This window comes from Eucalyptus grandis, chromosome 5 (assembly GCF_016545825.1).
Source record: "Eucalyptus grandis isolate ANBG69807.140 chromosome 5, ASM1654582v1, whole genome shotgun sequence".
In the NCBI taxonomy this organism is placed as follows: domain Eukaryota; kingdom Viridiplantae; phylum Streptophyta; class Magnoliopsida; order Myrtales; family Myrtaceae; genus Eucalyptus; species Eucalyptus grandis.
In genome coordinates, this window is record NC_052616.1 from 9,664,124 (window position 1) to 9,691,778 (window position 27,655).

Sequence of the window (27,655 nt, forward strand, 5' to 3'; positions counted from 1 at the left end):
TTGTTTAAAATTCCTGGGGACGGCAATTGACATAAATTGCTTTTGCCTTTTGGCTTTGTTCTGTTGAGTTTTTCTTCTTTTTTTTGTGTTTCTAGATGTGTTACTTCATATCGTGATTATATGTTTCTGCAATTTGTTGCACACTATTATGGTAGTGTAGACTAGTATAATAGGAACTACGTCCACTTAGTTTTTGCTGCCGTCTCCTAGTTAAGGTAAATTTGAGGTGTTGAAGTACTGCTATTGTTTGCCTATGAACCGAAAACAAGCTATGCATTTTTATTTCCAGTGGCAAATGTCAAGGCTTGTTTAAGATGATGCATTTCCAGCCTTGGTTCTCTTGTACTTTGAATGCATCTCTTGCCTCCTGTATACTTGAAAAACAATTTTATCAAGCTGCAACTTGGCTCCTGGAAACTGCATTGTTACCTGATGGCCAAGCACTAGTTTTATGATAATTTGTTCAAGATTTTCCCTACAGACCTCAATAGTTTTGTCAAAGACTTTAAAACTAGTCTCAAGCAATTGTTTTATTCTTTTCAAGGAAGTTGGTGGGAGAAAATTTATACAGATTTCTCTTATAATTATCATAAATGCTGCTTTGTATCCTAGATTGTCATAATATGTTTGGTTCTATATGTTAAGAAGTGTTGATGTTGCTTTCTTGTGATCACTATCTGTTGTTGTGACCTCTACGGCGGTTCTTACTTCTGATTTCCAGGTGTTGCTCTCAATCCGTTAGCTATTGACGGACCTCGAATCCCGACCACCCTCTGGTACCGGAAATTGCACACATGTATAAGACCGATAGGGCCAAGTAGGAGGTGTCCGCCAGAAGCTGGACCCAGAAGCTTGCAATAATGGCATAGGATGTCACTGTGTGTTTTGGGGAGGGTTTGGTATCTCAGTGACTTTGTTCTTGCAATTTATGTGTTAGTGAAAGCCGGTAATTCATCTTCGTCCTTGTTTGAGAACGTGACTCTGTGACTCTGTGACTTTGGTCTTGCAATTTATGTGTTAGTGAAAGACGGTGATTCATCTTCGTCCTACGAAGGATATTCTGAAATAATTACCCTCCCAACAACGCGTGCTCTGCTGCTTTCCAATTGTTTGCATGTTAAATAGGTATTTCGAACTGCGGATACTTGTTTCAAGTCCCTTATAGTGATGAAGTTATACTGTGATTAACAAATTTTTTTAGTCTAAACCCCACTCTTCACTTCATGCTCGGAAATCGTAATTGGAATTTGGTCATTTATTTCCTGGACGTGAACTGGCTTCCCCATCGCTGCTAAATGTATTCGCTCAGGCTTTATAAATTACTGAGGAAAAATTGTTCATTTATAGCTATTAGAAATATTGCCTGATTGCTATGACTCTGTCAGGATGCTGCGTGACAATTACAACCCGAAACGTGATATGTTATTTGAATGGTGTGATCTCATTCAAAGCAATCAGACATCATCATGTGCTCTCTCTGAGGTCTGAGCTCGCGGCTTTATCTTTTCAGTTGCCAGTTTCCTACCGAGCAAATTTGACTAAAAAGTCCTAAGTAAAATGAAAAGGAAGAGCCAATCGACAAATGATAAGCAGATACTGATTTGAAAAAGCGAACTCACTGGAGAAGTAGATGCGGGAAAAGAGACTCCGGACGAAGAGTATGCTCGACCGACATTGTTTGCAGATGTTCATATTACTTGAGAAGCCTCATACGATTCAATAAGCGGATCCTCTGTATCTTCCCATTGGACTTATAGGTTTGAATTGTTCAATGCGCTTATCTGAATCAGAGGGCAAAGGAAACGCGCCCGCTGCCCCAGTGGGCTTGTTCACAAAAGAAGGAACGGTGGTGTCGTTGCTCTGATTTTGGCTAACTTCCTGACCACACAAGAGAGCCGAGGTCGGAGCTCCTGAAACCTATAGCTAATCTCGTGAGGATTTGCACTTTCATTATGTGCTAGAGAAATTAGCCGGACATCATGGGGCCTACGAGGATCATTTCTTCACTTCTGATTTTTCACTACTCGGGCCTCAACGGATGTTTCTTCTGTTGTTTCCTTTCTAAATTTGCCAAGAAGATCTAGCGCCTCTTTGAATGAGTTCTTGGGGTTTGGTGAGATATTAGGGCATTTAGATTGGGATCGAATTAAATGCGGGTCTGCCCATTTCAAAACGTGACGATATTCTTTGCGTGCCCTCCGTAGAAAAGCAGACACGAAAAATTCATTACAGACATCTCTACGACACACTTGTTTTCTGGAGCTCGCATTAGGGTTTTCGAAGCTATTAAATTGGTTGTCTTCCTGCCAAACTGAATCCTACACCTAGTAGTGTTCTGCTTTACTTGGAGAATCTGTCTGTCAAATCAAATGCTCTTGGCGGCTTTCGCCTCCTCTGAACATTATGTTAGGTTAGTCTAAGGTTGTCCTTTCAATAATCTTTTTTCCTTCGGGAACTTCTCTTTTTCTTTTTTTTTTAAATTGGGTTGGGCCTCGTGTAATCGAGGCCTAATTGTCCGTAGTGTTTTCCAAATGCAATGCCTAAGGACCTAAGTCATGGCTGTCATCTCCAGGGCTTGGCTTAGCTTAGCTTAGGTTAGCTTAGCTTAGCTTAGTAGCCCTCCAAACATGAACGACACTGTTACATTTTACACATCTTGAGCAAGAAATTTAAACCCCTTTTTCTTTTTTTTCATTTTAGATTCCCTCTAAAGCCCCGAACAATCTTATATTAACCGACTATCATTCACCACTTGATCTACTACTACTTATCCGTGGCATAAATAGTACAAGCTTGGAACAAATTACCAATCTTTAATCGCGTATCCAATTTTCAAATTATGGCCTCATCACTATCCAAGAAAAAAGGAACTGAATTAGTAATAAATAAATCAATCTATCCCCCATTTCAATTTTCAAAGTCGTATAAAGCCCAGAACATAAGGAGCAAACATTGGAAAAGACCCCATTTTCAATTGGTCACTTGTCCCCCACGAGCAACGAAACTGGATTGGAAAGAACCCAAAAAGAAAAGGCAAAAGGAAAGAAAAGCCAACTCAAAAGCTAACGACAGCCCAGCTGTAACCAGTCCTTGATCTTCTCCATCGCTTAACCCCATCTCATTTGTTCTATGCATATCCACCAAAGACAAAACGCGGTCCGGTTCTTGCCAATTACTTTAAAACCCAAGTTGCGCACGAGGCCTCCCTCCTCGTTCGCACGCACCACCAACTCGAAAATTCCTCCCTCCCCTCCCTACTTTCCTTTTAAAAAATCAGTTCCTGTTCAGACAAATAGTAGTAGTGCAACAACACGAGCTGGCTGATTAGAGAGAGAAAGACCAGACCAACCCCAGAAAACCAGGCCAACTTAATCACCAGTTCGTGTCGCGATTAGATTCAGTTCAATCTGCCCTCAATCAAATCGCTAATCAATGTACTTTGCCGGGGGGACCCGCGTTGGTTGTCTGGACTCTGGAGTGAAAACATGGTTGTTCCTCCCCCACTAAGATTGTCGTCAAAAAAAAAAAAAAAAAGATTTGTCGCCCCCCCACCCATGATGTCGTGGCGCCTCGCCCTGTCGAGTCGCCACATGTGAGAGAGAGAGAGAGAGAGAGAATGTAAAGGGTCGATTCCGATTTTGCCTTGGGAGGAATCGATTTCCTCTCCCTAATCAATCGTTCCCCACTCGAGTGGTTGAATGATTCGGGTGCGATTTCGTGGATGGCTTCGCCCGTCATTTTCCCCGCAATTTTCCAGTGAATCAATAAATAAATAAATGAATGAATGCCGGGCGATCGAAGGAAGGAACGGGATGCGACGTTTGTCAGAGAAAAACAGAGGCCAAGTTCGACGCACTCTCTTCTTCTTTCTTAGCCTTTTCCCGTGCCGCACGGGAAGGAATCTGCTCGGTGAGAAGTGAGAACAGCTTGACGTCGATGCGTTCCTTTTGCTCAAGAGGAGGGGCTAAAAGATGCCGTCTTCGTACCACGCGCATTTCCCAAATGACCACCGTCGTAATGGTGTCGTTGATTATTTGTTGCTCGACGTCGACGTCGCGATATTCAAAAGATTCCGACCCGGCGGCTCATGAAGATATTATCACGGCGCTCGGCACCATACGAAGTCCGAACGCCTCGACCACTGGGGTGACTTCCCTTTGCTTGAAGCAAAGGAGGGGAGGGGACGTGATGCAAGACAAGACAAGACGCCTTGATTTAAATTAAAAAGAGAGGCCTCCTCTTCTCTTTTTCCACAAAAAAATAATGGGAAAAATATATATGATAGTTTATAATGAACCAATTAATGGACCGTCCATTTAATGAGTCGATAGGGGGGACATTCATTCCAAGGTCACTTGAGTTGACGAAGACCCGGGAGTATTGGTGACCTAATAATACCCTCAATTTTGGGAACACATACAGCGCACTTCCGAAGCACACGCCACTCCACTTCCCAAAAAAGAAAAATTAATTTGTCTTAGAAAACGTAAAAGCACCTATTAAAAAAAGGGCCATGGCAATTATAGTTCCAGTTAGGAGCGACAGTCGGATCGGGTCGGATCGGGTCGAGTGGTCTTGATTCGCTTGGAGGCTATCAAGACTAAGGTGCGGGTTTTCCATCAAGATTCCATTTTGTAAATGCTGTAAATTTTATTTTTTTTCTCAACAGGGTGTATATTTGGTAAGTAGATACTAAATCAAAATCCAACACGACCGATCTTAGTTAAATACTTGATGTTGTTTTTAAGTATGACCCACTGATTTATATGAATCATAAGTAAATATGCGCTTCATTTATGGTGTTTGTCATCGGTACATGCATTGATTATAAATAATTTAACAAATTCAACTCAAAAGTCCCATTAAAAAGCATCTCAATAGCCTTGTTCAAACGGCTAAAAACGATGGCAGCATATATTAGCATGACTTAAGAATCAAATAATAGCACAATTCAAAAAAGTCATAGTCTATTTTGAATAAAGAAATGTTTATTCTTGAAGCACAATTGATATATCTTTTAAGTGTCATAAAACACTCTATAACATTTTCCTTAATATAATTGAACGGGTTCTAACACGGATTTTTTTAAAAAAAAATATTTGCGTAATTAAAGGTGACCAAGTTTGAGACTTCTACGGCACCGGTTCAATGCATATGGAAAGGCATCATCGAGTGGAGAGCCACGTGAGGCTCGCGTGACCGGCGTCCCGCAGAGACGTCGCCGTTTCGCCCACCAATGAAACAGGCCTCTTGAAGTGGACCCCCTCCCCTTGGCTTAAAATTAAATGGCTTACATAATTTATTCTCTATTATTCTCTATTTCTTTCTCCCTTTTTTTATACCCTTTCATGAGTTACAATCGTCAGTTGAATAATTGCTCTGGAGCTGTTTTTAGTATACACTAAATAAGTCTTGCGGCGAAAAAAAAAAAAATCTTAAAAAAGAAGATTTATTTCAACTTAGTCATTCACCAAAATCATCCACTAAATGTTCTTTTTATCTTCTATTTACTTAATAATCTTTATTTTCTCAAATTTATAAACCTATAATCTATCAAAGTGTGATGGTCGATATTCACTTCTCCGTTGGTAAAATACTCGTACTATGTTATTTTGGGAAAAAAAATCCTTAGTTCTTTGGGAGTATGATATATCGCGCACATATGCAACACATGATGCATTAAACTTACATAAAAATACTTTAATTTTTGCTTATTTTCTGAATTTTTGCTCGTCAATTGACAATATAGCAAGTCGATCATCACATACTCCAAAGATACAAATATATATTATGTCATATTCTCACAAATAAATATAATATCCTCTTGATTTGTCATTATATAATAGAAAGTAATGCCAAAATTCAATTGTTAGATGTGATTTTTTTATAACAAAAGTTATGATCAAAATAGGTTTATTTTTATATCCAAATTTTGCTCATTTATAGTAAAATTAATTTAAACTCATGATAACAATATTTTTTAGATTTTTTTATAGTAATATTGAATTTTTTTTCACTTATTTATAAGGTAAATGACTTTATATAGGTTTTGTCATGTACCAATTAATCTCCATTCCATAAATCTGTGATAGAGATCTGCATAAAACATTCCTATCAATATGTGAAAGAGGTGGGTCGTTTTCATGGTTACCAGTCAAACTTTCATAATATTCTTACCTTTAACAAGAGTATATAAGATAGAAGCGTAAAATAGTAGTAGGTGACAAAAGGATTTGATTGCAAAATTCAAATGATTTATGAGAGACTCAATTGAAATAAAAAAAGAGAGAGTTATACAAAAAGTTTGAAATTTCCACCTCACGCTTTGATTTGAAAGGTTCCAAACTCAATGGTTATCATTAAAATGAATGTTAATCTTCTATTGATAATCATCATTAGTCTCAAATGACATCCTTTTACCACGCCAAGAAACGTTAGTTCGTATTTCCACAAAATAATTAATAGCATATGACAAATGGATTTGATTGCAAAATCAAAGCAGTTGTAACATTCAAACCCACAATTATTGTCCTTAGATTTCTCTAGTAACCGCTTAATTCCTTTTTTCCGAAAATAATCTTTATTTTCTCCATCATCACGTCTTTATAAAAACACATGTGGCACTTAAACCTTGCAAAAGCAGCCAAACTTCCCTAAAAAGCAGATAATCACACACTCACCATCTAATTGGACAAACATGTGATTTCTCCCCCTCCACCACCACCTCTGATTTCTCCCAAAAATAATTTTAAAAAAGAAAAACAATTAGCATCGGAAAATGGTAATAACCCGAAACCTAGGCATATGGGTCTCAGTGCTCTTGACTTAATTTACGTCCACTAATATTTGATTTATTCCTAAATTAGCATATATCCAAACAAAAAACAATAATGGCTCCCCCCTCCTTCCCCTCCTCGTTTAGTGGCTCGAAGAAAGGCGTCTCGGGGCTTGACGCCTATCATTGACTTCTCTCTCTAATCAGGTCAATTTATATTCGCATTATTTCGCTCCAAATTTAATTATTTTGAGAAGAGAAAAAAAAATGCATTTAAATTGTACTAATTTTGGGATTACGTACTTCCAGGATACAGACAAAATCATTATATTATGTAAGATTTAGCTCGGACCAAGGCCTCTCGAGGGATTTTGTCGAATCCTATGTGCTTCTTCCGCTTGTTTTCTCATTTATGGTTTTCTTTCTTTTCACTAAGTTCGAGCAGCATTTGAAAAAAAAAAAAACACAAAAGATATTTTTGAAAGAACAAACGAAGTTGAGTTTTTTTATTGGATTACAGCTCTTATGTTTCGATTCCGCGCAAATCCAAGCAAAAGAAATCGCAGTTCTTCCTAAGTACGCGGCTCTTCGTGAATTTGATTTTTTTTTTTTTTATTTTTTTTTTTGGTTATTATTTTTATGGCCTCGATAACATATTGCTCGAAAGTCTGATATGCATTATTTTGTCTAGTGACAATATGTTAATTATTTTTACTCATTATTAGGACAATTTTTTTACCCCGTTTTCCTGGCCAAAAAGTGACGCTTCATTCAAAGCAAAATGAATAATGACAACGGCTAACAATAATTAGAAGAAGCAAAGATTATAATACTCGTGCGACAAAACATAAAAAGACTCACAAATATCTCTTCGGGTTATTTGATGATTTTAGTCTTTGGAGCGTACGTGTTTATATGAGACTTGTTGGACCACCTTCATTTTTACCCCCATGTGCAATTGTAGGGACTTGAAAGTTGATCACATATCAAGGGATACACGAAGGGATCTAGAGATTCGAAATCAGAAGATGCCAAGATACTATAAATCTCCGAATTGTATACTTTTGTCTGCATTACAAATTTCCTAGGTGTGTGCATGTTCATATCCATGATAAAAGATTACAGACACGTCGCCTTCATTTTACCAATATGGAATACAAACTGAAGTATCCGCACACACATATAAACTCGGCCAAAGGAGAAAAAGACACATGGATATAGACAAGTTTTATAAACTAGAGGCGATAACCGATGGCTTTTGAGCATGTCAACGTCCAAGAAAGTCATTTTCGAAGCCGGTTTCACCAATTTGAAGAATTGCAATGCATGTCCTCATTTAGTGAGCAACGTGTTTAAATATAATTTTCCAAGCACAAAACGTCATCAGATAATACGAAATTTGATTATAGTACAAAGCGGCATATGCAACATGGAGTGAGGTGCGCCCAAAAATTTTGTCGCTTCTCTCATTTAGCCAAATTTAAATGGACTAAAGTACAATATTTATGGTGGCTCGATTTAACCAATTATTGATTGGCATCTTGAATATATAAAGAAAGTGGCTCCTGAAAAAGTTCTCAATTGTTCTTATATGCGCTAGGGCCTAACTATGTTCGACAAATTATGGGTTTTGCATTGATTGAGTTTCTCGATTGAGAAATCACATCACATCTTTGACCAGAGTATTGGGTCGGTCCAAAATATAGGGAACTCTAATACTTGGTAGTAGCTGGTCTCAATGGATGCTAAAGCATTGGCGAAACGATTTGATCATTTCTAAAGCGCAATCGAATTAATACACTGCAGTATACTGTTGAGACCGCATAGTGCAAGACGAATTGAATTATTCCTTTTCCTCCTCTTTGATTGTTGACATGTTTTAATCTTAAAAGTATCCCCAAGGTATTCCAAAATCATTGAAGAAGTGTCCACATCTACCCACTTGCTAGGAGAATCGTAGCATCGGCACTATGCCCAAAGATCCTTGCGTGTTACAAAGAAAAAGGACAACGTCACATAAAGGAGCAAAAGAGAAAAAAACCCAATTCAAAAATCATTTAACTAAAAGCAGGAATTGACCTCTATCGTTCGTGTACAAAATATAACTCCTCACTCGTCAGCTCATCCAATTGAATAAATTAGAAAAAAAAAAATAAAGGAAGAAAAAAGAGTAGAACTTTGCGAGAACGAGAATTCCACCCAACGAATTATTTTTCCAATCTTTTTTTGGACTTTACTGAAATGGACAAATCCAATCAGAGCAAAGAGAACCGGCTTTCTTTGTTTGAGACGTTGTTTAATTCCATTGCAAATATTATATACAGCTCATTAGAAAAACATCGCATGTTCATCTTACCATTTTCGGTTTTTATGGTTTAGTTATTGCCCCTCGTGTCATAGATATATCTGTACTCATATATCGATGTTCTGACGGTAGAGCACTATTACTAATTTTACAAGTACCTATTACCGAACTATTGAGCTCAAGGTAAATGTCACTAAGTCAAAACGTATCTCATATTCAAATCACGATGTCTCGCACTCATAATAATTTTAAATATCATGCCGGCCGCCCAGCATAAGTAAAGTCTCTCTCTTATGCACGCCAGGACATCTACGGCTAGAAATGCGAAGAGATTAGGAACAAATGAAGACTTTCCTAAATCAATAGTTTTGATTTGAAAATTCATGATGGCACGGCCGGTATCAATGATCGAACTCCAGTCAACAACCTATTAATTAATGCACACGCCAGCATATTGTCATGATATAAAGAAAAGCACAGCACATTGATGCACATACGAAGGAACAAGTTGAAGAATATTATGCTTCGCATTGATTGCGTAACCTAATGACGATGACATTTCAGAAGCAATCTTTAATTGTGATTTTGAGCTGAAAGCAAGAAAAATAAAGTTAAGAAATTCAATGATGTGATCTAAGTATAAAACCACTGAATTTCGGCGAAGGAGATTGCATCGCTAAACATTTCGCTCCGTACAAGATGCACACTCGACCTCAACTGAAATGACCCAAATACTCCCCTCGGATCGTATAGGGCGCTCGAAAATCGAAGTTCACGTGACTCACACACCCAGGGGGGGGCGCCACTGGCCGCCGGCGGGCACCGACGCCGCCCGTACGCTGTCTGGTAAAGGTGGGGCTATCCCATCTGGTGAAAAGGAAATAACGGCAAGTACTGAGATAGCTAGGGGAAGGAGGGAGGCGGGGACAGCCAGCTTATAATGTTAGTTAGGTCATAAATGAAGAGTAATTCATGACAGACTATAACTATTCAACTCGGCTCCACCCCGCCGTGCATGAAAGACAAGGGATCATCACGTGATGATATTTAAACCTTAGTACAGTTCAATAGTACTCCGGTTCTATCAGTTTTGTAGCTAGCTTTGGCCGTTAATGATTCGAGGGAGGTCCCGCTCATCACCTTCTCTCTCTCTCTCTCTCACTCTTTCTCTTTTTTTTTTTTTTTTTTTTTTTCGAATTTTGCATCCTAACCGAGTGGCAAACGTTAAATTGCACCATATAAGCTGCAATTAGAGCCTCTTTTTTGTTCGGAATAATTAAAAGTTCGAGTTTTCAAATAAAGGGTTGCCCAAAACGAAGGTTTAAAAATTCGAATTCGTCAGTAAGAACTCGAAATTCGTTTTGTTCAAATTGAACGAAAGATCTTGTGGTAGAATAATTATCCAAGAAGTCCTAAACCTTTTGAAGGCATGCTGATTTAGTCATGAACTCTTCAAATGTACCATTTTAATCCTAAACATTTTGATAATTTGCCAATTTAGTTCCAAAATTTTCAATTGTGTTAATTTCTTCCTAAACTTATTATTCAAATAATTGATTGGAAGAACAGTATTAATAAAGTATCAAAAAGTTTATAACTAAATTAGTATAATCATAACATAGTTTAAAACATAATTGGCATAACTAAAAAGTTTAAGATCGAATTAACCGTTGTATAATAAATTTAGGATGTATTGAACAAGTTTCCCCGTTCCTGACTAATGTGACATTTTTCAAGAGTCGATGAATGCACTCATGGAAGGAAAGAAACGACAAGATATGAAAATGCGTTCGCGTCATTAATTCCTCGACATCGATTCTTACCCTTAATATTGCGTCACGCGATCATTGAATACGAGCGACCCAAATGTTTGGCAACTGCACATTCCTCAGTGGACATCCGGGACATACCATGCGGAGGTCGGTCGCTTTATCTTTACTTTGGTTTTGTTCACTTATCAACTTCAGTTTCCCTAACCTAATCTTCGCATAGCATCGACCACTTGATCGTTCGATAGACCCATGTTTTTCTTTCTTTTTATTTACTTTTCTTGGGGTCAAATCGAAAGACCAGATTGAAAAATCCCGCACGGCTCTTATCTTCTGTACGGTTGGCCACGCATTTTCCCCCTGAAAAGTGTCGCGAAGTTTCGCCGATCCAGCCCCAAACGTCAACGTTCTTCTTTTTTTTCCTTTTTTATGAATTTTTCGTTTACCCTTTCTTTCCTTTCGCGGTAGTCAATTCAGCCACTGCAACGCTTCAAGTTTTAAGCGAAGCTCGTGAGGTGTGTGGGGACGGGGTCGCCCTTGCCGCCCCCCTGATGGAGGATGCAGTAGTCACCATCGGATTACAAAATGCAGCAAGGCCTCGCGAGTTAATTGAAACCACTTACACAAAACTATATAAAACATTTAAAGTTTGATTTGCTGAAAAGGTACGAACAATCCATTAACAACTATCTCTTTGATTATTTAGCATATTTTGCTTCGAATGATTGAAATTTTTCAATATATCGATGGTGTCCTACATATGTTTTGGAAATTTATAAAAAAGATCTTCTTTGATTATCTAGCAAAGTGCTTTTGAAATTACTCGTTTGTCAACAAAGTCCAAATTAAACACTGGGAAAATAAAAAGAAAAAAAAAAAAAAGAAAGAGGAGAGGACAGTGATGCATGGTACTGTACTGTCGAAACAGGAGCGCGCTCATGAGCATCGGCACCTAACCAAAATCGTGGGCCCCACCCTCGCACGTTGGCCACCCCACCCTGTCGCCGCAGCTGTAAAAACCCGACAGGGTTCAAAACCCGGGTTAAAAGAAAATTTAAATTAAATCAAATTGCGGGTAAATGTTTTCCGCCAGCTATAAAAAGGCAAAAAAAAGAAAAAAAAAAGGAGAGAAATTTCTAACGGAGCCCGATTTGACCGAAAACGCCCCAAATCCTAGTCCCCTCCCTTTAACGGACGACGGGCGCGACCGTTAGGAGGGGCATTGAATGGTCATTCAACACCTCGGAGGAGCGCCCTCAGTAACTCCCCAGCTTTTTCCGCCCCCCCTCGGTCAAACCGACGACCGAGGCCGGCCGGCCCGCCCAGCGCGTCGCGCTCCGAATCACGTGAACGAATCTCGAGGCCCGAGGGGGCGCGATTCCGAGTCAGCACGGGGCCCTCGGACCGGGCCCCATTCCCCCGTCACGCCACGTGTCGGAATCGCAGCCGCCGCATTTTGCGGCGCCACTCCTGAAATATCTCCCTCCGTTCATACTTCAGCGACGGGGGCGGGGAGATCCCGCCGGATTCACACGGCGTCGTTTTTTTTACCTTTCATTTTACGGCGAGGGGGAATTAGAAAGAAGAGGGAACGAGAGAGGAAAATTCTTCTTGCGCACTAGATGGAATTAAATTTAGAATGCGGATTAATAAATATTGTTATGGAATGAGTTACGGTCGCTGGCGACATACCCCATGCGACGACGCCGTTTTTTCTCGTCCCTCCCTATAAAACAGGAACGAGGACTCGGTCTTCATTTCCGCTCTGACTAAGCTCGACTCCGCTCAGCTCTGTCTCTCTCTCTCTCTCTCTGTCGCTGCGAAAGGAGTCGCCTTTCTCTTCCGTTTCTGCTCTGTTTTCTCGCCGTGCAGGGGTCTCGCCATAAGTGGCAAAAATCGAGCTTCCCTGCGATCGAGAGGCGTGGTGGGTCTCGGTCAGTCCTCTGCCATTTCCCTTTTTCCTGATTTATTTTCCGTCCTCGCCCATATCTTTCCCGGAAAATCTTCCCACCCGCTGCCTCTTTTTCCTCCCCCCCTAATCTTTTCGAGAGCACGCACCGATTTTTTTTTTTTTTTCCTCCTCCGATTCACACACCGTCCGCCACCGCTTTCTCGCCTTTCCTTGCTCCCGTCTCGGTCTTCGTCTCCCTGCCTCATCTACCGCACGCACTTCTCTCCCTCCTATCTTTCGCCTTTCTTTTTTGTTCTTTTCTGGGAGCTCTCTCCCCACTGCCTTAGCTTGCTTTTCGTGGGTCTACTTTCCTTGAAATTGCCCTCTCTTTATTTTTATTTTTTTGTGCTTTATTCTTGGAAGGCTCGCCTCGCTTCCCTCTTTTTTAAGCCCATTTCCTCTTTGCGTTTCGACCTTCCACTTGAACTCCTCGTCCTCTTCCTCCTCTCTGTCTCGCCCTCTTTTCTGCTATCTTTATATCTCCGAAGAATATCTCCCCAATCTTCCCCCCTCTCTCTCTCTTCGCTTTTGGATGTCATCAGTGGCGAAAGCCAAAATCTGATGCACCCCTTCTGCGAAATGATGCCTCCGGTCAAGTTCACTGAACACTGCACTCACACCACGCTCGTGAGACCGGACCACCATCTCAACAGCCCGAAGACCCGACCCGAGATGAACCCGAAAGTCCTCAGAATATCCTACACGGACGGCGACGCCACGGACTCCTCCAGCGACGACGAAGAGGCCGAGCTGCTGCCTCGCCGGCGAGTCAAGAAGTTCGTTCACGAGATTGCTCTGCAGTCCGACGGCGGAGACAGGGACGCTGGCTCCGGGAGGGCTAAGGCGAAGCGCCGGAAGCCCTCCGGGAATCCCGGGACTCCGGTCAGCGGCGGGGACTTGAAGGCGTCCACCGGCGGTGGGAAGAAGTTCCGGGGCGTGAGGCAGAGGCCATGGGGAAAGTGGGCGGCGGAGATTCGAGACCCGAAAAAAGGGACGCGGGTGTGGCTGGGAACATTCGGGACCGCCGAAGAGGCCGCCTTGGTTTACGACAACGCGGCGATACAGCTGCGCGGACCCGACGCGCTCACCAACTTCTCGACGCCGCCTGCAGAATCTATGCCGCCGCCGCCGCCGAAGAACGGTGTCGTCCCTCCTCTGCCGCCGACCGCAGCCGCCGCGACGGCGAGCAGCTCGAGCTCGGTGTCCGGCGAGGGCTCGTCCCGCCGCGCCTCTTCTCCGACCTCGGTTCTCCGGGGCGTCTCCGGCGAGGAAGCCGACTCGCCGATGGGCGAAGCGGCGAAGGAGTCGTGCGTGTCGGAGAACTTCCCGCAGCCCTCCGCCCGGTCGGCGTTGGACTTGTACTTGCCGGCCGAAACCTTCGGTTTCCAGAGCTCCAGGTCGGACTTGTCCGGCTCCTTCTCCGGCCTCTACACCGGCGACGACTTGCTCGCTAATCTCGGCGACGATCTGGGGGCCGGGTTCGGGTCCCCTGACTGGACCTTCTACGATCACGTTCGCGACGTCGGGGACATACTCAGGTTGGACCCCCATGTAAAGTGAGGAGAGCTTTTTTTTTTTAATTAAAAAAAAAAGCATTGAAAAACAGAAGGAAAAAAAAAAGGGGGAATCGCAAAAATAGGAATACATGAGTTTTGGAGGTTTCTCTTATGTGAATACTTGTTTTGTGGCAAGGTTTTGTATCTCGGGAAAAGAAATATATATATATTGTCGACTGTGTTTGGTCGGCCTGTTCTTTTATTCAATTGCTTTCTTTTGATTCGATAAATTAGTAGTGCAAGTACAAAATCATCTCAGCACGGCGGGTCGAGTACTGAACTATGCATGGTTTCGATGCGGATTAGAAAAGGCAAAAATGTAAAATCGGGTAATGCCCAACTCTGGAATATGTCTGAATTATTCCGTCCTTAATTTCGAATGTATATAAAAAAATTTTAAAGAAATCATCAGGAGATATTTAGCCCCTTTCTTTTTCTTCTTTTTTTTTTTGAACTTTTTTTTTGGGTCCTGGGGATTGAAGAAGATGCGAAAGGTTCTTGGTGGAGAAGAATCTTGACGAACGCCGCGTGGCGCGATGCGTGGTGCGGTCAAGGTGGAAGCCACCGAATATGTGGTCGCGACCGAAGCTTCGAGTAGCCGGTATCTGCACACGATGCGAAATTCGGAGGCCCGAAACCTACTACTACTACCACCACCATTTGCAAGAATAATTGCGAAGATGAAAAGGGGTAAAGTCGTGGAGATATGTTTGTGAGGTAATGGATAAGATCGCGACCTTTTTTTTGTTCTTTTGTGCGTAAGGCGCCTCGCGCATAACTTTCATGTGTCGAGTACGATGCACCTCGAGAATCGACTTACTCATAGTGAATTTGGACAAGTAAATTTCAAGATTAAGTATGTAGTTGAGATAAATTGTGGATTGAAATTTGAGCACGCGATCTTAACACGCAATTTTTTACATCCATGACTAGTGCCTATTGGAGAGTTGTCTCACTCATGGTAAATTTGACATCTCTCACCTATTCTATATGCACGGCAATTGCCATGCTAGGTAAATAAAATTTGAGATTAGGCATGCATTTAGTACGATCAATTAGGTAGAACACATATTAAAATATGAACGTGCGGTCCGAACATACAGTTATTTACACCTTCAATTATAGGTTAATTTAACGGATCTTAATTGATTTGTTGTCATATATTATAGAGTTGTTATGGAGAATTCGGCACTTCTTTCCCTCTTATGTTTGCGCGTGACAGGACATATTGGGTCGGTAAATCTCGAGACCAATCATGTAATTAATACAGTGAATCGGGTAAAAATGCGGCTTGAAAGTCCAACGAGCATCCAAAAGCATGCGAAGGGCAGTACCTTTCAATGACGGGTCAATTCAAGCCCGATGCCAATCAATCCACGTCATGTCTTTACACGATTGGAAGGAGGAGGAAAAAAAAAACAAAATTAAGGGGGGTAGAAAGAGAGATGGGTGAAAATTAAGTGGGGGGAGACATGAATGTTGAATAGAGGAATGGCTTTTTTTTCCTAGAAAAGAGATTTACCAAAAACAAAAGAGAAGAGAGAGATTGGCCAAATTATTTCGTGTGGGCTACGTCAGATCGTCTCGTATTATGGTGGGATTGGAGCGACATTGAAGGGACCGTTCCATGATGCGTGGTGCCGTCGTGTCCGTCGGTGAAAAAAGAGAACAAACAAAAGATCCGAGACCATCAACCCGTCCCGCCCGAATCGAAAAATTGCTGTCAGCCGCCGGTAGCCGGTCGTGGGGGCGTGGGCCCAGGGTGGGGGCATCTTCTTCCGTGTAGGCGTTGTATAGAACATTAGCATTAGCATCATTAGCGCTTCCCTTTAGCTGTCGCTTTAAAAGCCCCCATGATTTTTTTCCCACGTACGAGCCTCGTACAATCGCGTGCGCATCTCGCCTTTCTTTACTATCTAAAGAAACAAAACGTGACGGATTTTTAGACTGTTTGGTAAATTCTTTTCCTTCTTTCTAGTGTGTAACAGTGAGGACTGAGTTTGCGTGTGCCTCGATTAGTCTACCTACTCGAATAGGCCCGGGATGGAAACCCACATCTCATCTTGGGGAATTCCCTAAGGATGGGTAGTTTTGCCCATGTCACGAGAAGCGAAGTTTTGTGACATTTGGAAGATGCCGTGGAGTTCGATCGTGCAGAAATATGTAATTAGGGGAATCCTACAAAATTTTATATAGTATCAAAGTGAAGTATTTTGATTTCGAATCTTTTAGCCTTTACCATATATGGCAACTTTAAGGGTCTTCCCTCTCACCAAGTGACTTCTTTTCTACTGACCCTTTCCTCTCGCCTCTCTTTCCTTATTTCGCCTACATAATCTTTGACTTCTTTTGTATTTAAGAAAATGTTTCCTACTTCATTGCGACATCAAAACAAAAAGTATATGGAATACAACAATAGTTGCTCCAAACTCTAATCATATCCTTATATATACATATATCGTTTTATTCGTTTTTTGCTCGAATTTTTTAACATCTGATTAAATTATGTTCTATACGTAAAATATTTTTTCTATTTTATGCTTAAAAACATGTAATATCTAGTTTTACTAGACGTTGGAGTAACGATCTCTGCGAAGTACCTGAAGAGCAGTACCCAACTCGCCAACCAAACCCCTTTCATTATGCTCCCCGCACAGCCGACCGGCCGAGCAGCAGCGGCAGAAATCCGTACACCCTTGCGCCTCCTTTTTCTGGTCGATGAGCAGCTGCACGCAGCTACTCCGCACCATTCCACAAGCCACCCTAACAAAGAAAAATTCAAAATCGGCCATCGAATCCAAAGCTCCAATCTTTCACCACGTCCCGTCGAGGTCGGTCCCCACGTGTCCAGCCGGCCCGGGCCGAAAAGAGCCTCCCCCAGGCGCCGCCGCGCCCCTCTTTTCTTGGCCGCTCGTGTCGGCGTCCGGTTTTGGTATTTTACGTTGAACTCGTGCTATATGTAATCCCGGTGCAGATGTGATGTCGCTGTCGTATTGAGGGAGCATCGGGTAGAGTAACTCGCGGCCTTGTGGACACGATTCGCGGATGCGTTTTGTCGTCTAGAGCTTTAGTCAAATCGAATCGAGGATGGACATGTGGGTAGTGATGCCCGGCGAGCGAGAAAAGGAGCTTTCCCCTGAGCAAATGTTTGATCCGCTGAATGTGGACTAGTTCAATCTTGGCAAGTCGAGTGAATGAGCACGATATTGTCAATCTCAATCGAGCCACACTTTGATGGCATGCCGGATATTTTGTTACTCGTTTGTAGAGCTGCCGATCTTGAATGGACGGGGTATTGTATGGTTTTCTCACCATGTTATTTGGATTGGACTAGTACATGCCTGTATTACTTAATGCTTGGTAGAGTTTAGTTTCGGAAAAACGATCGAGTTCTAAGAGAAAGTTACTTCGGGTGGTAAAATGATCGACTAATGTATGAAAAATTTTAGTCTCAATCCCCAGTCGTGTAATTATTGACTAGGGTTTAGAAAGAAGTTACCCATAAACAAAGATCCTAGTCTCGACTTGGATGACTTTCTTTGATTATACTAGGAACTCAGTCTCTTAGTTCAAAACACCACGCTTGATCGAATCACCGATGGAAATAAACTTCCGTCAATATCAGGTAGGTCACAGAGTTCGGTAGACCGTGCCGATTTAATCATTCGTTTTGAACCGTGAGACGAAGGAGAGAGAGAAAGGAAAAGAAATTGAGCTTGCGATCAATTCATGGCGGGCCAAATCTGAATCGTCAACAGGGGCCGCCGTAAATATGGAAGGGAAAAGGGGCGGGAGGTCATAAAACACCCCCACCAAAACTTGTGTTGCTGGACTTGCTCTTAATGGTCCACACGTCCTTTTCACTTTCCAGCGCTAGTAACTTTTTTTCTCTTTCTGCCCGGGTAACGTGCATGGTAATTAGTAAATTGGACCCCCACCTGTGTAGAAACAAGCAAACAAAGGTCGCCGCAACGGTATCAACCGATGCGTCGCTCTCATAAAAAATTATGGCCATACGATCCCCACGGCATTACTTTTGTGCAGTCTTTGATAGAAAGAGAGAGATTAAAAATGTTAGAAAAAGAGGTGAGAGTTATCGGAATAGGATCAAGATGACGCTCACTCTAATATAATGTTAAAGCTTAAGCCATTAGATAGAGTGAGATTACGTATTTATAAAGAGCTTATAAACTCGTTGTTTAACAATACAGGACAATATATCAATTATGTATCTCGAGAACCTTGATCATTTTAGAAGAAAATGAATTAAGAAATAGTGATACTCTATGTGTATTAATGAAGTTGGATAGACAACAACAAGATGCTATTGGTCAAGAAGCACATCGACGGTCAATCCTCGACTCGCTTTCAGTCTACTGCTCTAAGACCCCAAACCACATTCAACGAGAGACCTCTGTCGACTTAAATTTTGGGACATTTGATAGCGATTTCACAATTTCAAAATCTTTAAATAATCCCATAATTTCATAATCTTCCAGGTGATAGCCCTGACTTCTCGTGGTCCCTTTTTTCTCTCCCTCCAGCTCATCTCTGTCTTCATCTATCTTCCTTCCTTCCTTCCTTCCTTCCCCAAGAAAAGAACAAAACCACGATCATTATTTTTCGACGGTTTTCCGGCAGGTGCATCGTATGGCTCCTTCCACCTCGTAGTTTCGATCGGGAAATTGATAGGGAAAGGATGGAGAAATATACCCGAGCGATGTCGACGCTCCAACTAAGTCAAAGACGATGTTGTCGTGGATAAGAAGATCCTCTCTTTTTTTTTCCAATCCACTTTTTTTTTTTTTGTCGGTTTTCCCAATCCACTTGCAGGGGGATAATATGGACAAAATTATAGCATTAAATATTCATAAAAAGAAAAAAGTGACCCTCGAAAGATTTTTTTGTGGCCATGGACATCCAAACGTCTTGGTGGGGATCCGCCGGACGTGACCCCCGATTGATGCAAACCGTCAGTCCTTTCATGGCCTCAATTTTCTTAAAATTCCGTTTATGATGGTTTGAAGAATTGCACATGTGCCCATTGTCAGGGTCTGCTGTGTAAAAGTCGGTGGAATCAATACCGACCGTCGGTCTAAAAAATTTAGTATGTGGACTGAATATGTGTTTTCGACATTTGAATATTCTAATGTCCTTTCTGGCGTAGGCTTGATTTTGACTCGAGATCCATAGCAGAAATTTATAATAGAGGAGGCAAACGAGGCTTAAGAAGTCTCGTGCTTTAATGTCATGAAATTTTTTGTGAAATTATCGTTGATTATTTAAAAAATTTAAGTGTTTTAACATTTTTAGATGTTGAGAGAGGGAATAAATTAATAACAATAGGAAAATTATATTAGAGATACGAATTGATGGAAAAAAATACAGGAGGGTCACGCGAATATACGATGAAGTTTGTGAGGTATTCGGCACGGAAAATCATTTGCCGTATACGCAGGCCTGCTTCGTCGTTCGGCCGGGTGACGTGGCGGGCAGAGGGACGGGGCGCGTCACGCGTCGGGCGGCCACGTGGCGCGGCCCCGGTCGTGTGAATGTGTGATGGGGGTTGGCGTGTGGATGGAGAGATTTGTGGTGGGCCCCGCAGGGGGCAGGGAAGGCCCATCCTCGTGTCATCGCCCACGTCAGCCCGACAGGAGAATGGCGAGCGAATTTAATTAGATGCGAGATATTATGTCCTTTTCTCATTTATTTTATTTTATTGTATTTATTTATATTTTCCCTTTTTCATTTTAGGTAAAGTTGAAAGTTGATAGAGATGGAGACATGTCATGACTTTTGTGGTGGGGGATATTAAATGAAGGGTATCTCCCGCCGGGTCATCACGCCCCCGCGCACTCCTTGTGACCGAGGTGTCGCGAGAACCCGCGATTTTCCATCCTGAGTCAATCGTCACGTGATGCGATTAAGTTCCGCCCATCACATAGTCCAGATCAATATGATACATCTTGCTCTCGATCCCAATCGAAAAGTTTATGCCGATACAAGCTAATGGTATCACATCATGTTTTTCTCTAGATCGAGGTTGAGGAAGCTCTCTCCAACCGGCATTCCGATTGGTGGGTTACAACCATTGACGTCACTCATTATAATTTTAAGTTAATTCAATATGGGAGAGATGCCGGCAAACTGTAACCCACAAATTAGAAGGATGATTGGAGGAAGTTTAGGAAATATCGTGGCTCAAAATATCCCGGAGCCCACCGAATCAGTCTTGGCCAACCGTTAGCCCAAACGAATGATGTGGACCGCAAAAGAATCAATAGAAAATCACACATGCCTGAGGTGCCCCATCCGTTCCAGGCCTAGAAAGGGCATTAGAAAAAGGATCAGCAAATGACTAAATGGGCCTGAGTGGAGCCCATTGTCTGGCCCGACAAGAGAAGGCCTTGGGCTGGCCCATTGCTCACTATGTTAAGTATTTAATCACTTAACGTTTTTTTTGGTCGGAAATTAACCATCAATTTATAAATCATTGATCATCCCGGCGCAATAAAAAACGTGAAGAAAGACCAACACCCCACCAAGTAAATTATCACTTGAAATAAAATATTTGTTACTAAATGCATTATCGAGTTTTTTGAACACATAATTATCTAATGTCCCTAAGTATTAGTAGCAGCAGTTGTAGAAAATTTTGAACTAACCACGAAAGTTGAAAAAAGTTCATTTATTTAATAACTTAGAACGCACATGACAACGTTTTTATTTTTTTGTTTCTCTATTCTCCGAAATAGGTTTGAAACAAAAATCATTTTAGTAACGTAATTTCATTTTTCTATTTTTTGAATAGATTTCAATTCTATAAATAATTTGGAGTAAGAATTAGAAGTTAAAATTTTTAGCTTTTTTTATTTCTGAAACGAAAATGAGAAATCAAAATTTTTTTCATCATTCACTTTCATCATCGCCCATCACCCACCTACCGCCCGTGGAATGCCGAACGCCCGGTCGCGCGGTCGTCGGCCACCCACCATCGGCCTCGGCCATCAGCCGCTCGCCATCGATCGTCGGCCACTGAACGCTGGCCGTTAGCCACTGGACTCCAACCACTTGTCAATGATCGCCGACCGTTAGATGTTGGGCGCCCATCGGTCGTTGGCCGCTCATTGCCAACCATCAAACATTGAAGGCCCACTGTTAACCACCAACGTCCCTCGCCAATCACCCGTTGGTCACCATCGGCCATTGGACTGCGACTGTTAGCCAACCGCCACCTGCCGCCGAACTCCGATTGTTGGCCCCTCGCCACCAATTGCCGAACTCCGACTTGGCCACCCGTTGCCGGCCACCGGACTTCAACTATTGGCCACCAAATGTCGATCGCCGAACGTCACACTCCGACCATCGAATGCCGACCGTCACTACTCCTAGAAATAGAAATTTTATTTTTTTATCAAAAGAATTTTTACTTTAGAAATAGAAATTTTGAATTGTTATCAAACATATTTCTTTGCTGAAAAATTAGTCCGTGGAATAGACATTTGGTTATGCGCGTCCTTATCCTCTCAATTTTCAAAATTAATTCCTGGAGGTCTCTTTCCGCAATTTGCAATATAGACTCGATCGAATGGTCAACCGGCCTTTCTTAATTTCAAACGGCTCAGAAATCCGGTTCCATCTCTGACATGAATTATATATATATATATATATTAAAAAAAAAATAAACACCGTTTCCTTGTAGTTGAGGACCTTTTCTCCTCGGACGATCTGTTGGCGCAATTTCTAGGACTCGCAGCCGCGGTTTGACGCCCGACAGCATCTGATTCACAACCTCTCTCTTCCCCCTCTCCCGTATTTTAACCGAACAGTACGAAGGAGGAGCGACTCTTGTTCGTTCTTAACACCCTCTAAGGCGCAAAATTAGCCGCGAACGAGAGAAACAATGAGCGGAGCCGGAGCCGGAGCCGGAGCCGTTGCCGGAGCTGGAGCTGGAGCTGGAGGCCAGCCGGTGTGCGCGCAAGAAGCGCTCGACCTGCTCAATTGCGTCGCTCAGACCCCTTACGACCACGACAAGTGCGTGCGTCTCTTGAACTCCCTCCGGGAGTGCGTCCTCAATAAGGTAAATTACCTTTGCGGTATTCGTGGGTCATCTACGTGTTCGCATTGCGTTTTCTTCGATCTCGCGCGTGTTTCGCTCTAAATTTGGCTGTGGGTTTAGATGGGATTTTCCTCTTTTTGTCTGTTATATTCTTTTTTTCCGGTTCATTTGTTTCGTAATCGTGACCGGGACATGTTTGTTTGAATGCACGCGCGTTTGAGTTGGGTGCTTCAGCTGTCAAAAGCTGAAGATGTGACTGAATCCAGAAAATGAGCTCACCCTTTAAGTGGAATGTGTGATTATGCGTTTCTTAGATCAAAGATTAGATTTTTTTTTCCTATTGAATGGGGTTGGGGGGGGGGTGTTGTCTCTGGAGCTCCTGCTGGTTCGATTATGTTGAACTCGGGGAACTGTCACTGCACTGCATAGTTTGTGATGAGGAGTGATGAAAAAAGTGAGGAAGTGACTTGGGTCTCCTTACCGAGCTTCTGAATTAGTTTTCCGTTGAGGGATGTCTTCGTATCTGCTCAATTGAGAACGAGCCTGGAAATGTTGGATGATGATCATCAAATGCAGCGCTTGGGTATGTCTAATACAGAAAAAAGAATTGAATTTTGAATGGTATCTGTTGGCTATGCGTATTGAGTTCTTAGTGTTGCAGATTGCAATATGAGACCAAGAGAGTTACAATAGGAGGAAGAGTGGAACAATGCGCTGAGTACTAAGTTTGCACATCCAAAGGCAGACGTTAGGTTATCAGTTTAGGCAATCATTAGTTTCTGGCTGCAGAAACCATTGCTTGGTTTCTCACCCATTATCTTTTGGCTTTAGTTGAACATTGAATGACAAGAACATTTACTAATCTGATAGCTTCACAAGCAGCAGTCTGCACTTTCCTTTATGTTTTGGGACAATTTAATTGGAAATATCATTTTTTTGTATGAAGTTTATTTATAAACCCGCATTTAGTTAGTAGAAGTTAGCAACCCTTATGCCAGCCACTCAGCGTTTGAGGTTTCTTCATCTGCTGTTGGCAACAGGTCTCTGCTGATCAAGATTTTTGAAAGTTAGGCAGCTGTTTAGTTGTGATCCCTTTAATGAATTACAAGTTACTGCCTTCACATTTAAATGGAAGTGAGGCTGGACTAACCTATGGAATTACGTTTTTTTGGCCAAACGGATTGACATTGTTCTTGGTCAAGTGCTTTTTCAAGAGATTGCAGCTTTCACTACTCATGTTTAGCTCTCATTCTAGTGGTCTAAAGCTCTTTAGTACAGGATGTTATCCGTGTTGATGCTCATTGATTTCTAACGGGGAAAAACCCATTAGCTTATATCTATGATTGTTTCTATTTGTCATGTACTTGCCAATCTAGTTGGTCATATCATTGGTACAAAAGGAAATATAGCCATCTGAGTATGTCCTGAGAAGAATTACATAGTCTGAATTTCTTGTTTGGTTTTTATTGGAAGGGTGAGAGAAGAACCTGTTGCGGTAGAGTCTCATTGTATTCGTGAGTCATGACCGCTTATCAATAAGCTTACATTTTTTTGCCTTTTCTACTTGAATGCTAACTGTTTATTGGATGTCTCCCGGTTCCTTCTTATTATCCTGTATGCTGAACTCCGTTGTTGTTCTTGGATTCCTTCTGGTAAATGTGCCATCTCAAGTGTTTATGGTCTCATGCTCCCATCATGATCTTGTTGTCAACAATATTCAGTTTCAGCTAATTTAGATGAGCCATTAACATGACAAATCTGATATTAGTATTAATTCCAGCCAATCCCAGAAAACCCATGGACTTTCATCCAGATGACTAAAACACCCTGACGTTTCAAATGACCCAAAAAAGCTCACAAACTTTTACCTGAGGGACAAAAATACCCATAGTTAAGTCTTCTGTCCATAGAAGCTGATGTGGCACATGATGACGTGGCTAATAGCGCTGGTGTGTGTAGAAATATACATCCGCTAAAGCCAAAAGATTCCGCGGACACATCAGCAATAGTTAGACAACTCTGTTTTGTTTCCGGTTCCTGTTAGTTGGGACAAATCTGATTCACGGACATTTTAGGTGATCAGCTCTTTACTATGCTTATTTGCTATGTCAACCATGTCATCATGTGCCGCTTCGGTTTTCTTGGATAGAAAATTTAAGGGTGAGTGCTTTTTGTCCTTCGTGGGGCACTTTGGGTCGTGTGTGTTTGTCCTACAAGACAAAAGTTCAGGTGTTTTTTTTTTTTTTTGACGATTTGGCCTATCAATTCTCAGGGATAGAGTTTAGGTCTTACACGGTTTTTGTTAACATAAAGTGGATGCTTCTCTTAGATTTAGAGAATGATATGAGGTGTCCCAGTTTATCGTAAAGGTTGGAGAAAAAGCAAGACAGTCTTTTCCTTTGCCTCTGTCCTAGTATGAAATTGAGCTGTTCCTCATCTTTATTCTGTCCTAATCATTTTCCCTCTTTCGACAGAAAGTGAAGAAGTTCTCGCTGGCCGAAGAGCCACAAGATTCGGGCACTAGTAAAAAGAGAGCTTGATGATATTTTCCCGGGAGGTGGCCACCTCAAGGGCATGCTTTCCAATGTTTTTGCTAGCGGAAAAACAACCGTGATGATCAGCATCAACTGACTTTGTGGAACATCTGGGAAAACATGGTTCATTGTATGTTATTCCTTGTTACAGATCTCGCCAAGGAATTGAATTATACACTGACGGCTCAGTTCCGATTGTTGTATCATCTGATGCGATTCTGCTTATCTTATTCCCTCTTTACGCTCTAATTACAGTAATAGCACACCGATGTCAATGTGTTAAGAAGAGGAGTCTTCTCATTGTGAAAGAGCCAAAAGGCCAATAAGAGAAGTCTGGCTCAATGATGACATAGCTCTGTAGTTCTTTTTGCTTATATGGTGGCTATTGAGTTCTTTGTTGGGGAAATGAAAATGCTAGAGAAGCATCATACATCGCATTAGCTAACCTCGGAGAAAATTGACAAGCACTTCCACCGTCCAACAGAAGAATTGTCAAGTTGGAACACCACTTTCATACACAAGAATCCATGACAAAAGATTTTAAGGAGAAGAAAAATTTTCCAAACCAAGGATCTACTTTAAGCATCCCCTGACTAAAACCCAAATGACCCAACGCCGGTACACCAATCCATAGGCTTAGAAGGTGGACGAGATGTCTGCATTGTGAATGAGGTAAGTGAGCACCAGAGCCACCAACATGAGCACATATGCCACTCCCTGGTCGATCGATGTTCCTGAGATCGCACAAATCGCAACTATTAGCAACAACCCTTTTACAAAATCAAATCTTTCCATGCAATGATCTCAAGGGAAGGATGATGCCAACAGCAGAAGAAGGCACAAAATGAACCGGTTTTTGACCCGAGTTATGTTGCACACAGCTGATTTGCTCTTTGCTCATTAGAAACCTGGAAGTCCATTTCAATTGCAGAACTTGCTACATTATAGAGGAATTTTACTAAAGCTCATCTATCAGACGGCGGATCAAGCAGCTTTAGCGTTGCAATATGCCAATGTTTGAAACATGAATCGCTTGACAATTCCAGAAAAAAATTGTAAAAAGTCAAGATGGGTAGACATGATTTGGCCAGAAATAGAATGCTTCATTACTCGGCACATGACAGGCAGGTACCCATCAAGGAGGGACCGGTCCGTCAGCGTCAAGGAATTTCTTGATAATTGAAATGGTTACCCTGAAAAGCTGTCAATAATTGAAGGGGACAGTCTGCCAGCTTCACTTTCGGAACTAGATTTGGAAAATGGGCAAGGAAATTAGGATTGACTTATTTCTGTATTGATTATGACATTTAAATTGAGTAAATGTAACCGAGAAAATTACCCATGGAATTTGAATTCGAAAATCTTCTTTGATCCGCACCATTTTAAAAAATTTCATGTTTCAAAACTTAAAAATCAAGAATGGCACGGGAATGCATTGAGATCTTCTCTTCATCATATCCTAGTGCACGAATCAATCAATGTAATGCTTCAGGTCAAATTGCTAAGCCGAAAAATGACTTAATTTAGAATAAAACCCTTTTTCCAAAATTGAATTTTGGAAAGGAAGGAGCCATTTACAATGAAAATCTAGAATAACTTTAAGATGCAGGATGAATTGGAATAACTTTCAAATGCCGTCTTGCCAGAGAAACTAAACACGATTTATTTATCTCAAAAAACCACAGCACGAAAAAAAAAAAAAATCAACAATGCCGCACATCTCAACTTCAGATCTCAATCTCACCAAATGCAAGAGACACCCAAAGAGAGAGAGAGAGAGAGAGAGGGGGCTCACCGTCGCTGGCGGGCGCGGGTGCCGGGGCGCGGGACTGGGCCTGGGCGGTGGGCAACGCAATGGCGATGACGAGGGCCGCAATGGCGGCCAGCACGCCGTGCGAGAACCTGTAGACCTCCATATTTTCCTCCTCGTCCGATCTCGGTCGAGCCCGCTACCAACCCAGATGGGAATCGTCAAACACGAGGGAAAAAACAAAAAGAAAAACGCAAAGAACCGCAAAAAACGCCGGGCGAGAGAGGGGAGATCTCGGCCGGGTCTCTCTCTGCGACGCCTCTCGCAGTACAAGGCAGCCCCCCTGGCGAGCGCGGCCGCAGAGAGAGAAGCGAAGGAAAGGCAAGGAAAAAGGGAAAGATTTCGGCGAGGATTCTTGCTGTAATGCGAGAGAAAGAGACGAAGAGAGAGAGAGAGAGAGGAAGGGACGAGGATTGGTGGAGATTTTGAGGGGTCGCTTGAAGATTTATAGGAGCATAACGTTACAATGCAATACCAAACGCACACATGGGTCGTGTTTCGCCCCTTTTTTTTTCCTCTGATTTATTAATTTCTTTTCGAGTATCGGAGACATTTGTCAACAAACTATATAAAAATAAAGATTATTGAAAATTTCAGTGTTTTCGAGTACGGAAAGTTTGTTTTGAGTCGGACATTTGTCAACAAACTATATCACAAAAAAAAAAAAAAAGGGTTAATATCACAAAAATTTCTAAACTTTAGTCTATAAAAACTCCAAATTTATATACTTATGATAAATTTATCCTCAATTAAATTCTATTTAATTTGGTTACACCCATTAACTGTTACAAATTTAACAAAAATTAATAAATAATAAATTTATTATGAATATACTAGTTTATGTTTTTTCATGGTATAAATATGTAGTTTCAAGTGCATTGCTTTTCTTTTGGCAT

General features: G+C 41.8%; 3 protein-coding genes across 3 annotated transcripts; 2 read left to right on the forward strand and 1 right to left on the reverse strand.

The window, feature by feature from the left end:
* The first annotated feature begins 12,615 nt into the window (after positions 1-12,615).
* On the forward strand, positions 12,616-14,563 carry LOC104443967 (ethylene-responsive transcription factor CRF1). Its single transcript, XM_010057532.3, has one exon. The coding sequence runs from the start codon at positions 13,362-13,364 to the stop codon at positions 14,358-14,360; it is 999 nt and encodes a 332-aa protein (XP_010055834.2). The 5' UTR covers positions 12,616-13,361; the 3' UTR covers positions 14,361-14,563.
* Positions 14,564-22,050: 7,487 nt separating this feature from the next.
* LOC104443968 lies at positions 22,051-25,299 on the forward strand. The gene is made up of 2 exons (XM_010057534.3): positions 22,051-22,436; positions 24,890-25,299. Exons 1-2 carry the CDS (start codon positions 22,260-22,262, stop codon positions 24,953-24,955), a joined length of 243 nt encoding a protein of 80 aa, XP_010055836.2. The 5' UTR covers positions 22,051-22,259; the 3' UTR covers positions 24,956-25,299.
* A 50-nt stretch (positions 25,300-25,349) lies between these two features.
* On the reverse strand, positions 25,350-27,185 carry LOC120293103 (arabinogalactan protein 41-like). Its single transcript, XM_039311864.1, has 2 exons — positions 26,745-27,185; positions 25,350-25,683 (listed from the first exon to the last, which is right to left on the reverse strand). The coding sequence occupies exons 1-2, from the start codon at positions 26,863-26,865 to the stop codon at positions 25,586-25,588; spliced, it is 219 nt and encodes a 72-aa protein (XP_039167798.1). The 5' UTR covers positions 26,866-27,185; the 3' UTR covers positions 25,350-25,585.
* Positions 27,186-27,655: the final 470 nt, after the last annotated feature.

Bases quoted from the DNA above. Each gene is read 5' to 3' on its own strand.
- LOC104443967 (XM_010057532.3), top strand. From the start codon at position 13,362: ATGCACCCCTTCTGCGAAATGATGCCTCCGGTCAAGTTCACTGAACAC.
- LOC104443968 (XM_010057534.3), top strand. From the start codon at position 22,260: ATGAGCGGAGCCGGAGCCGGAGCCGGAGCCGTTGCCGGAGCTGGAGCT. The intron at 22,437-24,889 runs GTAAATTACCTT...CTCTTTCGACAG, and splicing joins GGGAGTGCGTCCTCAATAAG to AAAGTGAAGAAGTTCTCGCT.
- LOC120293103 (XM_039311864.1), bottom strand. From the start codon at position 26,865: ATGGAGGTCTACAGGTTCTCGCACGGCGTGCTGGCCGCCATTGCGGCC. The intron at 25,684-26,744 runs GTGAGCCCCCTC...GTGCGATCTCAG, and splicing joins ACCCGCGCCCGCCAGCGACG to GAACATCGATCGACCAGGGA.